The sequence below is a fragment of the Salmo salar genome, chromosome ssa16, assembly GCF_905237065.1.
Source record: "Salmo salar chromosome ssa16, Ssal_v3.1, whole genome shotgun sequence".
NCBI classification, from domain to species: domain Eukaryota; kingdom Metazoa; phylum Chordata; class Actinopteri; order Salmoniformes; family Salmonidae; genus Salmo; species Salmo salar.
The window spans coordinates 31,964,436-31,981,992 of NC_059457.1; the positions used below are offsets into that span (position 1 = coordinate 31,964,436).

General features: G+C 43.5%; 1 protein-coding gene across 1 annotated transcript; it reads left to right on the forward strand.

Annotated features, from left to right (window-relative positions):
* The first annotated feature begins 8 nt into the window (after positions 1-8).
* On the forward strand, positions 9-17,434 carry LOC106573715 (RING finger and SPRY domain-containing protein 1). Its single transcript, XM_014149014.2, has 15 exons — positions 9-320; positions 1,040-1,577; positions 5,238-5,290; positions 6,734-6,846; positions 11,933-12,059; positions 12,851-12,909; positions 13,047-13,113; positions 13,185-13,316; positions 13,578-13,693; positions 15,043-15,186; positions 15,271-15,382; positions 15,538-15,640; positions 15,800-15,952; positions 16,093-16,197; positions 16,298-17,434. The coding sequence occupies exons 2-15, from the start codon at positions 1,216-1,218 to the stop codon at positions 16,392-16,394; spliced, it is 1,743 nt and encodes a 580-aa protein (XP_014004489.1). The 5' UTR covers positions 9-320; positions 1,040-1,215; the 3' UTR covers positions 16,395-17,434.
* The last annotated feature ends 123 nt before the right edge of the window (positions 17,435-17,557 follow it).

Genomic DNA, 17,557 nt, shown 5'->3' on the forward strand with positions numbered 1-17,557 from the left:
GCTGACGCTACGGAACTAGGCTAGTTAGTTGTCAGTACAGCCGTACACGAAATTAAATAAATGGGTTGGAGGGCGTTATACCCGATTGAATCAATAAAGAGCAGATTAAATGGGATTGTTAACAATCTAACGTTACACTAACTAGTTTGTGCTTGCAAGCTCCCCTTTTTGTTTAGTTAGCTACCTAGCTAGCTTGGCTAACGGGTAGATAGCTTGTTTAAAGTAAAAGCGTTTTTCGTAAAGCTTTTCAAGGGCCTATTCATCTTGATTATTGTCGTAACTCGTTAACTATCTGAGGACATTACCAGCTATTTTGCAAGGTAAGTAGCTAGCTCGCGAGCTATTATTTTCACGCCCATATAGAACCAACAAGCATCTCATGAGAGCAAACATGAGCTAATTTAGCTAGTTTAGCCACATTTAATGTTGTCATGTAACATGGGGGGTGTGAAAAATTGCTAATGCTAGCTATTAAGTTAGCTGGCTGTCTGACTAACAGTCAGCAGGTTAGCTTACTCATTTGGTAACGTTAAACTAATTGTAGGTAGCTACAGTTCAGTAAAACGTCTCTCATTATATACAATAAATAGCTTCAAGTTGGGCCAACAGCGTAACCACAGACAAAGGGTTAGCTATATACCAGTATATTTGGTGTAATGTAAACGTTAGCTGCTAACCAGACAACTAACTCGCATTAGCAGTTTCAACATGGCTGTTGTTTTAGCTATTTACCATTATTTTGTGTAACGTTAGCACCAGCTAACTCTCATTATCCGTTTCAACATGGATGTTGTTACAGCCAGTCAATTTAGCCTTGGCATAAATTAGTCATAACAAGCTTATCTAACTAACGTTAGCTAGCCAGGTAAATTTGACTTAAATATAACAACTAAACTGTACCAAATAGCCGTATATAATGTTAGCTAACTAGTATATTCTGTAATATTAATCAACAACACTTGCTAGCTACATCTTAATTTCTCAGTGCATTTTGTTTATCTTGAACATGTATTCTTTTCATCAATGTTATTTTACACAGGTCAGAGTTTGGAAAGTGCACGTGGACTTCCTTCCTGTATGACGATTATTGTTCACTGTAACACTGCTGATCTGTGCCACTCCTCCTGGTTGCCATCCATCTGCAGAGTAGTAGCACCATGATTGACGTCCCCACCCGGATCGTCATGAGACGCCTCCACGAGTGCTCCAAATGATATGATAGTAGCTTCTTGGATTGCGTTCTGTGCTAGAAGGAGCCTTGAACAGGTTTTACTGCTCTCTTTGGAGCAGCTACATTCACTACGGGTTTGGGAAAGCCTCGGGACAACCAGAACCATGGGAAACAGCTGTGTTTGTAGAGAAGACAGTGATGTGGATGATGGATCAGTAACTCGCGGGCAGCTCAGGCGAGTTGATCACACCGCTGCTGATCACCCGGAGGCACGAAGCAGTCGGCCCCGGGACCCAGTCAGACCGCCCCGCCGTGGACGGGGACCCCATGAACCTCGCCGGAAGAAACAAAATGTGGACGGGCTGGTGCTGGACACACTTGCTGTCATCAGGACTTTAGTTGACAAGTAAGTGTTTGAAATGTAATTTCCAACCAAGCAAGTGGCCGTGGCATGCATAATAAACTTTGCTTCCCTTCAGAAGTGTAGTTGAATATTATGTGTCAGGACTGTAGTTACGTTTGTTCAGATTATGCACACCCATTTGTTGGCACTTCAGGCATTAACATGGTCATTAACATGGTCGTGAGGTTTATATTTTTGTTCAATGCGTGAGTGTTTATGTATGTATGTATGTATGTATGTATGTATGCATGCATGCATGCATGTTGCATGTATGCATACATACACACTACTAGTCAGAGTTTTAGAACACCCCCATTTTTCCATTTTTTTTTATTGAAATGGAAGCAGATCAAGTCCAGGTAATAACCTGAAATGGTACAAAGGTAAGCGGTAAACTGCCAGAGGTAAAAAAAAAAAAAAAGAAAGTTTGCTACCAAAAACTGAAAAATAATGTACATTTCAGAGTTATAAAAAAAGGCCTTTTTCAGGGAAGAAGTAATAAGTTAACAACTTACAGCTGTTCTGCAGCAATGGAAGTAAATTGAGCCTTGATACTAACAATTCCTACAGGTGTCCCAACTTTTGTTAATTACTTACAAAAACCATCTGTCTATATAAAATCAGTGTTGGAACAGACTGTGTTACTACACCCTCTTAAGCATTATTTGGACATTATTGTACAGCAGGAAGTACTATATTGCTATCATAATAGTGAGGAAAAGGCATTAACAAAAGGAGACACAGACCATTATAACCCCTAAAAGTGTAGTTATTTTCTTTTAGAGAAATTGTAAAGAAAGCCAAGGTGTCAGTGAGTACAGTTTCCTACACCATCAAAAGGCACTTGGAAACTCTGACGGGAAGAGGTCTGGCAGACCCAAAGCCATCAGAAGACATGTTTCTGAGAGTCAACAGCTTGCGTGATAGGTGGCTCACAGGACAACAGCTTCAAGCACAGCTAAACACTGGTAGAAGTAAGCACGTCTCAGTTTCAACTGTGAAGAGAAGACTTTGAGCTGCAGGTTTGACAGCTCGAGTGGCAGTAAGAAAGCCATTGCTAAGATGGCAAAATTAGAGGCTTGCCTGGGCCATGAAGCACTGCTGGTGGACTACTCAAAATGTTAAATCTTGGGTTCATCACGCAGGGGTTTTGTATGCCGTCGAGTAGGTGAAAGGATGGTTCCTCAGTGTGTGACACCAACTGTCAAACATGGAGGAGGATGTGTGATGGTCTGGGGCTCTTTGGCTGGATCCAGAGTCGGCACCCTGAACCAAAACAGCTACCACAGCATTGTGCAGCGCTATTCCATACCCTCTGGTGTATGCCTAGTTGGTCAGGGGTTCATCCTACAGCAAGATAATGACCCAGAACATACCTCCAGGCTATGTCACAGCTACCTTAGAAGAAAAGAACAACATGGTAGGCTTCAAATCATGGAATGGCCAGCACAGTCTCCAGACTTAAACCCCATTGAGCTGGTTTGGGATGAACTGGGCAGAAGGGTGAAAGCAAAGCAACCTACAAGTGCAACACATTTGTGGGAACTTCTGGAACAGTGTTGGGAAGAACTTTCTGAACAATATTTGATTTCCATTGTAGAAAGAATGCCTTGAGTGTGTTCGGCTGTTAAAACTGCAAAAGGTGACTAGTTTGAGTAAAAAATGTAGATTACATTTTGTTAAACAAAACTATTACATAATTTTTTTGGGTCCCCAATTGTTTATTTGTTCTATGATTTATTTTCAGAGTACATTAAAATGTGAATTTCAATAAAACTGGAAAAATTGAGATGCTAAAACTTTTGACCGTGTGTGTGTGTGTGTGTGTGTGTGTGTTACACACAGTACCAGTCAAAAGTTTGGACACACCTGCTCATTCAAGGGTTTGTCTTTATTTTACATTTGTAGAGTAATAGTGAAACTTAAATAACACATGGAAATCATATAGAAACCAAGAAAGTGTTAAACAAATAAAAATATATTTTATATTTGAGATTCTTTAAAGTAGCCACTCTTTGCCTTGACAGCTTTGCACACTCTTGGCATTCTCAACCAGCTTCATGAGGTAGTCACCTGGAATGCATTTCAATTAAAAGTTCATTTGTGGAATTTCTTTCCCTAATGCGTTTGAGCCAATCATTTGTGTTGTGACAAGGTAAGGGTGGTATACAGAAGATAGCCCTATTTGGTAAAAAAACACGTCCATATAATGGCAAGAACAGCTCACATAAGCAAAGAGAAATGACATCAAGCGCTTTGAAACTGGCTCTCATGAGGACTGCCGCAGGAAAGGAAGACTCAGAGTTACCTCTGCTGCAGAGGATATGTTCAGTAGAGTTACCAGCCTCAGAAATTGCAGGCCAAAAAAATCCTTCAGAGTTCAAGTAACAGACACATCTCACCATCAACTGTTCAAAGGAGACTGCATGAATTAGGCCTTCATGGTCAAATTGCTGCAAAGAAACCACTACTAAAGGACACCAATAATAAGAAGAGACTTGCTTGGGCCAAGAAACACGAGCAATGGACATTAGACTGGTGGAAATCTGTCCTTTGGTCTGATGAGTCCAAATTTGAGATTTTTGGTTCCAGCCGACGTGTCTGTGAGACTCAGTAGGTGAGTGATCGATCTCCGCATGTGTGGTTTCCACTGTGAAGCATGTAGGAGGAGGTGTGATGGTGTGGGGGTGCTTTGTGACACTGTCTGTGATTTATTTAGAATTCAAGGCACACTTAACCAGCATGGCTACCACAGCATTCTGCAGCGATACGCCATCTCATCTGGTTTGTGCTTAGTCCCACTATCATTTGTTTTTCAGCAGGACCTTGACCCAACACACCACCAGGCTGTGTAAGGGCTATTTGATCAAGAAGGATAATGGAGTGCTGCATCAGATGACCTGGCCTCCACAATCACCCGACCTCAACCCAATTGAGATGGTTTGGGATGAGTTGGACCGCAGAGTGAAGGAAAACAGCCAACAAGTGCTCAGCATATGTGGGAACTACTTCAAGACTGTTGGAAAAGTATTCCTCATAAAGCTGGATGAGAGAATGCCAAGAGTGCAAAGCTGTCATCAAGGCAAAGGGTGGCTACTTTGAAGAATCTCAAATATATTATTATTTTTTGGTTACCACATGATTCCATATGTGTTATATCATAGTTTTGACGTCTTCACTATTATTCTACAATGTAGAAAATAGTCAAAAATAAAGAAAAACCCTTGAATGAGTAGGTGTGAACTTTTGAATAGTACTGTATATTCTGGACTAATTATTTGTGTGTGTTGTCTATTACTGCACTGCTGGAGCTAGAAACATAAGGATTGCCCCTGTGATAACAGCAGCAAAATATGTGTATGCAACCAATAAGATTGGATTTGAAGACAGATTCTCCTCTGGGGTTATCCAGGAGGGGTTCCCCAGGGATCAGTATGACTGCTGTTAGTGGTCAGATTTACAGGCAGGGTGAGGGAGGCCGATGGGCCAGTCTCGCTCGCAGAAAAAACGACAACAGTCGCACGCCCATCCATCACACTGCTCCACTCTCTCTGCCTTTGACTTGTCATCTGAATTTCTTAACTGCTTAGACCAGACATAACAATGATTGAACTTCATTGTCACAAGATTCTCTGTTCACCATCACATTTTGCTTTTTTTCAGTGACCAAGAGCCTCCCTACTCCATGATCACGCTGCATGAGATGGCAGAAACGGGTAAGACAGATGTACTTATGATTGCTCATATACAGTACCATGATGTAATACATGGATTTCAGACCAGATTTCTTAAGAAAGATACTGTCATTTTCTTCAGTAAGAGGAACTCTGTCCTCTGATGCTTCATCTCCTCTGTGTCAAATTAAATAATTAGTGAGTCCTCTTGTCAGCTGTAACCTACGGATATCGATGACTAGTGGATCTTAAGGTTGTTCAAGGCTCTTCTAGCCGACATAATGATGCTAATGCTGGCTGCCCAGTCACTCTGTCCTCAGGCCATAATGTGCCTTTCTGCCTGCCTATTAGTCAATCTCATCTGATCCTTCAGCTAGAATGTGTTCATTCTACATGAATGAGCCTTTTATTTTTTATTTAACCTTTTATTTAACTAGGCAAGTCAGTTTAGAACAAATTCTTATTTATGATGGCCTACCAAAAGGCAAAAGGCCAGCTGTGGGGACGGGGGCTGGGATTAAAAAGAAGTCAAATAAGTAAAGTAAAACACACATCACGACACTAGAGAGACAACACTACATAAAGAGAGCCCGAAAAGCCTTGTTTGTAACCTTTTACTATTCCCCGTTAAGGCTATTCATTTTGAGAACAAGACCCATGCTTCCAGAGCATTATGTTAGTGAGTGGCAGGTCTGAGCCTTTCTTTGGCTGGTATCTAAGAGGTGGATTTAGCACGGCCTAACTGGGTCTTAACTACTGTATCCTGCCCGCCAGCATGTCTCGTCCCCTCTCATTGCCACAACTGTGTGCTGTTTACTTAATAAGTGCATCTCTTCCTTTGATGGTTGAGAGTTGTAGGTTTGGTGCAGGGCAGTCAGGTGTTGACTCTCCACTATGGAAAGGGAAGAATGGAGTTATTCCTGGCCCTTATCAGGGATAGGAGTGGGGTAGCTGGTGGTGGGATATAAAGGTTCACTAGTATTTTATTCACCACCGTATTTTAGCTTTTCTTATGTTCATCAATGATGTTGTGGATATCTGTAAAAGACATCTATCTGCCTTATGTGCTGCTGTTGCCACAGAGGGAAATACACAGTAGGTTGCATAGTCTGATCACAGGGAAAGGTTAGAAATGAGTCAATTCTTTTGAATTGAGGATGGCCAGGAGGAAGAGAAACCCCAAACAATTCCTCACTTTCAACAGAATTCAACCGTAAATGAGTTTCGGTTTCTGGCCAGTTGAGTGATGATGCACAAGAAAGCCCTCAAGCAGACATGCTTAAACAACCTCAAAGACCGCATATCTGCATCAAGTGTGATGACTAACTACAAACAGCAAGGGGGCTGTTAATTACCAGTTTTGCTCTCCCCTGCTAACCTCCACTCCCTCCCCTGCTAACCTCCACTCCCTCCCCTGCTAACCTCCACTCCCTCCCCTGCTAACCTCCACTCCCTCCCCTGCCCCATCCTCTGTGCTACCCTAAGATGACGGCTGGTTGGAGGTGGTCCAGTCTCTGATCCGGGTGATACCACTGGATGACCCATTGGGACCAGCTGTGATCACCCTGCTGCTTGACGAGTGCCCACTGCCCACAAAAGTAAGTACTAGTTACTATCTGGGTTTCTAGTTCCCTCTAGGCCCTGATAAAATCTGCGTTCTGGAAAACGTGGAGAAAATCCAGACATTTTAAAAAGGAATTCAACAATGTTCAAAAATGTATTGAAATGTAGTAAATCAACTAAATGTATTCAAGTTATTAGAAAATGTATTCATTTGCCCATGATTTTCATAAGACAAATACATCAGTCATTTGTTTTTTCCCTAAAACGTTCCTTGTATTTTTTGCCCCCTTTTTCTCCCCAATTTCGTGATATCCAATTACGATTTTGTTTCATCACTGCAACTCCCCAACGGGATCGGGAGAGGCGAAGGTCGAGTCATGCGAGCTCTGAAACATGACTCGCCAAACCGCGCTTCTTAACACACGCTCGCTTAAACCGGAAGCCAGCCACACCAATGTCTCGGAGGAAACACTTGTGGTGGACCTGCAGGCGCCCAGCCCGCCACAAGGAGTCGCTAGAACGTAATGAGCCAGCTAGAGCCCCCTCCCCTGGCCTAACCTGGACGACACTGCGCAAATTGTGCACCGCCCTATGGGACTACCAGTCACGGACGGTTGTGACACAGCCTGGGATCGAACCCGGGTCTGTAGTGCTTTAGACCGCTGCACCACTCGGGAGGCCTCCCTAAAACTTTCTGAAGAGGCAACGGCACAGGAATGCCCCTCTGTGTGTGTTTGTCTACCATTTTGTGTAGCCGTTAGCTATGATGCTAATGTAATGACAACCGTACTGGCGGACTTATCATTAGGCAGATGAGGCAATTGCCTTCGGCCTCACATCATCAAGGGGCCTCATGAGCTGGGCATAAAAAATGTAATAATAATTTATCCGCTTGATGCCCACCAAGCTCTGCTCGAGGTATAATAAATGCAACAACAAAAAAAATCCCCATGTTAAGCTAGAGATGTTTTTTCTGCATGGGCTGCGTCTCTATCCACCGCATTAGCCGATGTCGGTCTTCCGGAATCCGCGGTGGAAGGTGGCAGTGCTACAGCACTGTTTGTCAGACCTGGAGACGTCTCAAAAATTAATCTGTCTTCTCATGGAAACGTCTGTAGCGTCCAAACGGTTTGGCCTACGAATTAATATTAGCCCTCTATTGAAAGATGAGACTGTCACGGGGACTCTGAAGGTAACCTGGAACTGGGACGAAAAAATTCATGGAATTTATAGTCAAAGGTATACAGGTAATTCCACAGTAAAAAAAATTAAAAAAATATCCTGAGCTTTCTCTTATCTCTTAGATATAGGACAGACACTTCAAAACAGACTTCCTTTAAAAAAACTAAAACATTTACTATCTGTTTTTCTGTGTATGAATCTGTTATTCAATGTGTCTATAGGCTAATAGCAGTAAGGCCAAACTCAATGTTTCTTCATGTTTCCTTTATACAGGGGTCCTAAAATTCCAAATCAAATACCTAAGTTATCCTTGGTATGACCATCTTATAAAAAATTGCGTATGTTAGTTTAGTAGTCGTGTCATGTCAGCAATGCCATACCTAAAAATCATGTTGCTGTCACGCCTCTCTTGGAGGTCTGGAGGATTTTGTATTGTAAAAATGGTTTGAATGGTTCGCTGGCTGCAGCGGCAAAATTTGGATTGGATGTTCCATTTCAAGAACCCTCCCCCCACATGCCTGTTGTTGCTACATGTTATGTTCATCGCTGTTTTCAGATCGGGAAGGACACATTTCGCAGAGTGGTTCCGTATGCTAGTTTGCAACATTGCATTCTGTTGTGAGGTGTCCTCTATACACAATCGACATACATCAACCTATTTTGATGGGGTTTTAATCAGCGATTTCCTGACCATCCTTACCATAGACTGTAAAAATAATCATCACACACTGTTGCACCTAAGACACTAATCTAGTGAGAACTATTGGAGCACCACCTGCTTTCTGGCCAAAAAGAGTATGGCAATGAATCAGATACATGTTCTACATATACTTAGTTTACAAAACATTAGGAACACCTTCCTAATAATGCTTTGCACCCCGTTTGCCCTCATAACAGCCTCAATTCATCGGGTCATGGACTCTATAAGTTGTCAAGCGTTCCACGGTGGTGCTGGCTCATGTTGACTCCAATGCTTCACACAGTTGTCTGAAGTTGGCTGGATGTCCTTTGGGTGGTGGACTATTATTGATACACACGGGAAACTGTTGAGTGTGAAAAACCCTGCACTGTTCCAGTTCTTGACACACTCAAACCGGTGTGCCTGGCACCTACTACCATACAGTGCCTTGCAAAAGTATTCATCCCCCTTGGCGTTTTTCCTATTTTGTTGCATTACAACCTGTCATTTAAATTGATATTTATTTGGATTTCATGTAATTGACGTACACAAAATAGTCCAAATTGGTGAAGTGAAATGAAAAAAATAACTTGTTTCAAAAAATAAAAATCGGAAGAGTGGTGCGTGCATATGTATTCAACCCCTCTGCTATGAACTCCCCTAAAAAAGATCTGGTGCAAAAAATGACCTTCAGAAGTCACATAATTAGTTAGATTGCACACAGGTGGACTTTATTTAAGTGTCACATGAACTGTCACATGATCTCTGTATACATACACCTGTTCTGAAAGGCCCCAGAGTCTGCAACACCACTAAGCAAGGGGCATCACCAAGCAAGTGGCACCATGAAGACCAAGGAACTCTGCAAACAGGTCAGGTACAAAGTTGTGGAGAAGTACAGATCAGGGTTGGGTTATAAAAAAATATCAAACTTTGAACATCCCACAGAGCACCATTAAATTCATTATTAAAAAATGGAAAGAATATGGCACCACAACAAACCTGCCAAGAGAGGGCCGCCCACCAAAACTCACGGACCAGGCAAGGAGGGCATTAATCAGAGAGGTAATAAAGAGACCAAAGATAACCCTGAAGGAGCTGCAAAGCTCCACAGCGGAGATTGGAGTATCTGTCCATAGGACCACTTTAAGCCGTACAGTCCACAGAGCTGGGCTTTACTGAAGAGTGGCCAGAAAAAAGCCTTTGCTTAAAGAAAAAAATAAGCAAACACGTTTGGTGTTCGCCAAAAGGTGTGTGGGAGACTCCCCAAACATATGGAAGAAGGTACTCTGGTCAGATGAGACACAAATGTAGCTTTTTGGCCATCAAGGAAAACGCTATGTCTGGCGCAAACCCAACACCAACTCCTTACCCCCCGAGAACACCATCCCCACAGAGTGAAGCATGGTGGTGGCAGCATCATGCTGTGGGGATGTCTTTCATCGGCAGGGACTGGGAAACTGGTCAGAATTGAAGGAATGATGGATGGCGCTAAATACAGGGAAATTCGTGAGGGGAAACCTGTTTCAGTCTTCCAGAGATTTGAGACTGGGACGGAGGTTCACCTTCCCGCAGGACAATGACCATAAGCATACTGCTAAAGCAACACTCGAGTGGTTTAAGGGGAAACATACTGCAATCATCTGTGGTATGATTGCAGTACACCAGGGGAACCCATCCAACTTGAAGGAGCTGGAGCAGTTTTGCCTTGAAGAATGGGCAAAAATCCCAGTGGCTAGATGTGCCAAGCTTTTAGAGACATACTCCAAGAGACTTACAGCTGTAATTGCTGCATAAGGTGGCTCGACAAAATATTGACTTTGGGGGGGTGAATAGTTATGCTTGCTCAAGTTTTCCGTTTTTTTTGTCTTATTTCTTGTTTGTTTCACAATAAAAAAATATTTAGCATCTTCAAAGTGGTAGGCATGTTGTGTAAATCAAATGATACAAACCCCCCCCCAAAAAATCTATTTTAATTCCAGGTTGTTAGGCAACAAAATAGGAAAAATGCCACGGGGGGTGAATACTTTCGCAAGCCACTTAAGTCTTCTGTCTTGCCCATTCACCCTCAATGGCAGACATGCACAATCCATGTCTCAATTGTCTCAAGGCTGTGCTTCTTTAACCTTTCTCACATTCATCTACACTGATTTGAAGTGGATTTAACAGGTGACATCAACAAGGGATCATAGCTTTCACCTGGTCAGTCTATGTCATGGAAAGAGCAGTGTTTTGTAATGTTTTGTACCCTCAGTGTATAGTAAGACAGAGGGGTGCTGTTTTGCTCGCTCAGGTACTTTCTCCAGTGAGAGAGTTTTTGCTGGAAAGTTGGTGAGTGCGCTGTTCAGATGCTGGAATTATTTTGGATAAACGTGCAGTCGTAACCTACTTTTTGAAGTGATTTGTTTTGACAATCCGATGAAAACATGACTGGTTGTGTACATGGCACATTAAAAGGGTAATACATTTTTACAGTTAAAGTACGTCTTTACTATTAAACTTAGGAGGGGGGGGGGCACTGCATTCACATGAGCGCTACAGAAACATCACTAACAAACAACGGTCTCTGGCTGGTGTGCAGTTGGATTAAAGTGTAAATACTTCTAAAGAGGTCTCTGGATGTGGTATAATCATTGTTGTGGACTTAGAACATCCAATTTAGTTTTTCTATAAACTAAGTGTGATTTGGAGCGAAAAGAATTGGAAAAACAGATACCTGGAAAAACAGAAAGGAGATAACGGAATTTTGGGGAAAACAACTAAATGGAATTCAGGGTTTTTTTGTTTGTTTTTTTAACAGATTTTATAGGGCCCTACCTGTAATGTCGCTACGATTCATCTTCCTTGCCTAATGCCTACACAGTACTCTAATTCAAAGCGCAAATTCCCAATGCATGATTGTCCACTCCTACGCACTCCTTGAGAGCGGCTGATCACAACACGCCAATCTTATTGTCAAGTACAGGGTTTTTCTGCCAACTTTTTGTTTATTTCTCTGCTTTGAGTCAGCACTGTACTTTTTGTCTCTTAAAGATTCTTCTTTTGAAAAAGAAAAACCCACAGTCTTGGCTCAGAATTTTTACTCTGTATTGAGAGGGATTCAGTGTTTTTGTTTATCTAGTCAGTGTATCCTTTTGCTTTCCCCGTTTTATTCCATATAGGCTTACAGAGAAAGTGGGTATTAAGGAGATTTGAACATTGCCGATCTAAAGGTTTTTCTGTGTTGGGCTTTCATAACAGTGCTTGTTTCCCTTTGTTAGGACGCTCTACAGAAGCTGTCCGGGATGCTGAGCCTGAGTTCCACTGTGGCCCGCCAGGATGCTGTCATCCCTTCCAAGCATCGCAACACAACAGCTGTACTGGGCTGCCTGGCTGAGAAACTGGCTGGTGAGTGTAGATGCAACCTGATCTCCCTCATTCTCTTACACACACACCAACTCACAGAATGTACAGTGTGAATATGTATGAAAATGCTCCAGGTTATTTGACCCTAGCTGCTCAACCAGTTTTTAGCATATCAAGTGGTCAGTGTGAACTGAAAGCGCTGATCCTGCAGGTTTGAGTTGGCCTGTCATGACATGGCCGAAGTGCTCTGACAGCTCTGCTGAGCCTGCAGCACTGGGCTGCGGAGGTTGGTCAGGGTGAAACGATTCAGTCTGTCTGACATACCCAACGGGGGTTGCCTCTACTAATCAATGTAGGGGCGGCGGGTAGCCTAGTGGTTAGAGCGTTGGGCCAGTAACCGAAAGGTTGCTGGATCGAATCCCCGAGCTGACAAGGTAAAAATCTGTCATTCTGCCCTGAACAAGGCAGTTAAAAAAATATATATATATATTTCACCTTTATTTAACCAGGTAGGCCAGTTGAGAACAAGTTCTCATTTTCAACTGCGACTTGGCCAAGATAAAGCAAAGCAGTGCGGCAAAAACACAGAGTTGTTAACCCACAACACAGTTAACCCTCTGTTCCTAGGCCATCATTGTAAATAAGAATTTGTTCTTAACTGTCTTGCCTAGTTAAATAAAAAAAAATCTGTTTTGTATACAACCCAAACTGTGAACTACACCTTTTCTTTCTCTGGAAGATCTGAGGTAACCTTGGTGCAATCCTGTGCTTTTACTGTGGCCCTGAGCATTGTTTCTCCTCCTAACGCCCACTCTGCATGTCTCATCTCTCAGGTCCAGCGAGCATTGGACTCCTGAGCCCTGGAACCCTGGAGTACCTGCTGGAGAGCCTGGTGAGAGAACACACAGATCTAGAAGATCATAAATTCTGTTACAAGCTGTCAATAGTCATGTACTTGGGTTGCATGTTGTTTTTCTGTAGAATGAGGATGCGACTTTGTCTTATTTATTTGTCAATCTCTGTTCCCAGAGTTCTGAGGCCCATCCTACTGTTATGCTCTTTGCCCTCATAGCCTTGGAGAAGTTCTCACAGACCAGTAAGTTTGTCCCCATCTCCTGTACATTGGCCATGAAACAGACAACTAACTGTCATATTTCACTGTTGCAGGTGAGAACAAGCTAACGGTGTCCGAGTCGTGTATAGGTGACCGGCTGGGGATTCTGGAATCGTGGGCTGACCACACAGACTACCTGAAGCGCCAAGTCGGCTTCTGTTCCCAATGGAGCCTGGATAACCTCTGTGAGTAGTAGACTACATCATGTTAGTGAGAACAGTTCTCATCCACATTTCCCCACACAACAGACAGTGCTCTTGGCTTTAGCAGCAGTCCATTGTTCCTTGTGTGAAGAGGCTTTAAGCTCCTTGCAGGGTGTGATGTGCCTTCAGAATATGCACTTAACAGCACAGTTGAGTTTGGTTGAAGAGACAGAGGAGACTTTTCGTGTGTGTGTGTGTGTGTGTGTGTGTGAGAGACTGACTTATACCATTCCCTCTCCTCAGTCCTGAAAGATGGTCGTCAGTTCACCTATGAGAAGGTGAACCTGAGCAACATCAATGCCATGCTGAACAGCAACGACGTCAGCGAGTATCTTAAGATCTCTCCTAGTGGACTCGAGGTGAGGAGCGTCTATGTAGAAGGCCCGGGACAATACCAGTATCTCAATACTCGTTAGTATCATGGCAAGGAAACAAAACATGAAGCAGATGTAACTTCTTTAGGCAAACAGCCCTGATGTTGGAAACAAACATTCTGTTCTCATCCAGGTATTTATTTTCCAAGCTATAGCACAATATTTTACATACAGCAGGTTTTAAAGGACCAAAGAGTTTGTTCTGCTTCGTGTTTTCATTTTTGCCATGGAAAAAATATTGTGATACTGGTATTGTCCCAGCCTTACTATGTAACAAGCCTAACAAAGCAGTGGTCTTGTGACTAGAATGATCCAAACTCAACTTTCTGTAGGGGCACTGTGTTGCACACGGAAAGAATGATTGTACTATATGTTCCAGTCATGGGGAAAGGCCAGCATTACACTGTAGCCAGTTTATTAGGTACACCCATCTAGTACCAGGTCAGACCCCCCTTTGCCTCCAGAACAGCCTAAATTCTTTGGGGCATGGATTCTTCAAGGTATCGCTTTCAGGCGTTGCTCGATTGGTATCAAGGGAACTAACGCGCGCCAGGAAAACATTACCCACACCATCGCCACCAGCCTGTACCATTGACACAAGGCAGGATGGGGCCATGGACTCATGCTGCTTTCTCCAAATCCTGACTCTGCCATCAGCAGGACGCAACAGGAACCGGGATTCATCGCAATGTTTTCCACTCCTCAATTGTCCAATGTTGGTGATCACGGGCCCACTGGAGCCACTTCTTCTGTTTTTAACTGATAGGAGTGGAACCCAGTGTGGTCGTCTGCTGCAATAGCCCATCCATGACAAGGACCAACGAGTTGTGTGTTCTGAGATGCCGTTCTGCACACCACTGCTGTACTGTGCTGTTATTTGCCTATTGTGTCCCGTCTGTTAGTTTGCACGATTCTTGCCATTCTTTTGACCTCTCATCAACGAGCTGTTTTCGCCCACAGAACTGCCGCTGACTGGATATTATTTGTTTGTTGCACCGTTATCGGTAAACCATAGACGCTGTTGTGCGTGAAAAGCCCAGAAGGCCGGCCGTTTCTGAGATGCTGGATCCGGCGTGCCAGGAACTGACATTCATACCACGCCACGCTCAAAGTCGCGTAGGTCACTCGTTTTGCCCATTCTAACGTTCAATCGAACAGTAACTGAATGCCTTTCTGCCTGTTTTATATAGCAAGCCACGACCACGTGACTCACTGTCTATAGGAGCGATCCATTTTCGTCAACGGGGGGTGTACCTAATAAACTGTGTACACTGAGGGGTATAATGCTTGTGTTCCATAGAGATAACAGATCTGCCCTTTTCTCCCCTCCCAAGGCGCGCTGCGACGCGTCCTCCTTCGAGAGTGTCCGCTGTACCTTCTGTGTGGACTCAGGCGTGTGGTACTATGAGGTCACTGTGGTCACCTCAGGGGTCATGCAGATTGGCTGGGCCACCAAGGATAGCAAGTTCCTCAACCATGTAAGTGTTCACATTCTTTACTGATACACACAGCAATCAGTGTTTATTCATGCTAGACTGAATGCCATAATGTGTGTGTTTCAGGAGGGCTATGGGATAGGAGATGATGAATATTCATGTGCATATGATGGCTGCAGGCAGCTAATCTGGTACAATGCTCGCAGTAAGCCACACTCCCACCCCTGCTGGAAAGAGGGTAAGTTCAACCCGAACTCAATACAGGATTCATGTAGCTCAGAGGCAGGCTGTAATGGGAGATGACTGTCAGGACCTCAGCTTACACACATTTGTTACTGAGCTACTGGCCCTTACAAGCCTATGCTTAAGCTTTACACTCTTGTTGATCTGTAGGAGATGTCATCGGTTTCCTACTGGACCTCGGTAAGAAGCAGATGCTTTTCTACCTGAATGGACATGAACTCCCCCCAGAGAAGCAGGTGTTCTCCTCAGCAACGTGAGTATACACACCCTACTCCTGCTCGCTCCCTTCTATGGACATAATCCACCCCACACAAGTATTCACATGCTGTACATTTCAGTAACTCACTGCCACATCCAATGTCCTCCCTATTCTTCCACTTACCTTAGTCTCTCTACTTCATCTCTTTCTCAGGTCTGGCTTCTTTGCAGCAGCAAGTTTCATGTCCTACCAACAATGTGAGTTTAACTTTGGGGCGAAGCCCTTCCGCCACCCCCCGTCTGTTAAGTTCAGCACCTTCAATGAATTTGCCTCGCTGGCGTCTGATGAGAAGATTATCCTTCCCAGGTAAGTCTGAGGTAATGGAGCCTTGAGGGAAATGGTTAGGCTCTAAATGATCACTCTGGTTGAACAACTGCACATTACAACTGCACATTATGTGAACTCCTTTGTAGCTTTTCATGACTGTGCTTGTGTGTTTCCCTCAGACACCGGCGCCTGGCCCTGCTGAAGCAGGTGAGCATCAGAGACAACTGCTGCACCCTCTGCTGTGACCAGATGGCCGATACGGAGCTGAGACCCTGCGGACACAGGTACAACAACTTCCCTCTCTTTTTCACCACTTGTACCTATCTAGCCATTTGCATATTTGTTACAGCTCCTTACATGGCCTCTGTGTGTCTGTCTCCTTAGTGGGATGTGTATGGAGTGTGCCTTACAGTTGGAGACATGCCCGCTGTGTCGCCAGGACATTCAGACACGTGTCAGACTCATCTCACACGTGTCCTGACACATCACCTCCAAACCAGGACATGAACACTCCTCCCCAACCCTCCCCTCCTCCAATCCCAACCAATAGGACAATGGGGCTGTGCTAGGATTTGTGATCGGACCCTGGGCCTAATTTGAGGAGGGAGTGATGGGACCTGACGAAGACCCCCAGGAGAGAGACTGTGTAGGGAGAATAGAACAAGGAGGGGTAACCTTTTCTTCATCTGCACTCCATGGAGCGTTCTCTCTGTGAGGAGATGGGCCCTACACCCGTCTGAGAGCAAGAAAGTGCTGGGAGAGTGAGAGGGCAGGAAGGCAATTTTGAGATATTAGCAGGCAGCAGCATTTCCAGAATTGCCTCATCAATCTTAATGTCATAAACTCACACAGTATCTGCACATGGATCTGCCTAATGTTCCCTCAGGCTCTGGTCAATGTGTCCTGTGTATCTCTGCTCAAACGTTTTAAATGTATCTGTTATTCTCTTGTTTTCTGACTAAACGTAAAGGCACAACAACAAAAAGACTATGTTAACTCCCTGCTCAAACATACAATACCAACTGAGCACAGATTTGTCTATTACTCTCCATCTCTCGCGCTCTCCTTTACTTGAAGCATTTCTGAGTTGATTGAATAATCATTCTGTTATAAATGAGATTGCAAAATTAACAAAAGAACTCAAAGTATCATATTTGTGTACGTACAATTAAAACTAAATTGAGTTGATTGAAATCACAGCTAATTGGGATAGTTTTGATTCCCAGGATAGCCTGAAGTGGTTTTGGAAAATCATTCAGAATCAGAGGATGTTGTCAGAAGATATCAGACATCTCTGTTAGTATGAATGACTACATCTGGTCACAGTGCAAATTTGGAGGGCCAAATTGTCTCCATTCCAGAAAATGAGTCATGGAAGAAATTAAGAGAAGTTGAAAGTGAAATGGTATCTTAACGTCTTTAATGGAGTAGCCCCAGGGGTCCCAAAGATGTGGTTTACTGATTGATCATTGTTTTCTGAATTGTGATATTTGTAATAATAAATGTATTCAAGTAACTGTCCAGTGTTTCCAGATTTCTATGAAATATGACCTATAATTAAAAACAATGAGTGAAATAGTTTTCCTTCCAAAAAATGTTAAGTAATGATCTTAAAAAGCAGCTTTTTTTGTGTTGGAATGTTGT

Excerpts from the sequence above, each read along its gene's own strand:
- LOC106573715 (XM_014149014.2), top strand. The coding sequence starts at position 1,216 with ATGATAGTAGCTTCTTGGATTGCGTTCTGTGCTAGAAGGAGCCTTGAA. Across the intron at positions 5,291-6,733 it reads GCATGAGATGGCAGAAACGG|ATGACGGCTGGTTGGAGGTG; the intron begins GTAAGACAGATG and ends TGCTACCCTAAG. Across the intron at positions 13,694-15,042 it reads TCTCTCCTAGTGGACTCGAG|GCGCGCTGCGACGCGTCCTC; the intron begins GTGAGGAGCGTC and ends TCCCCTCCCAAG.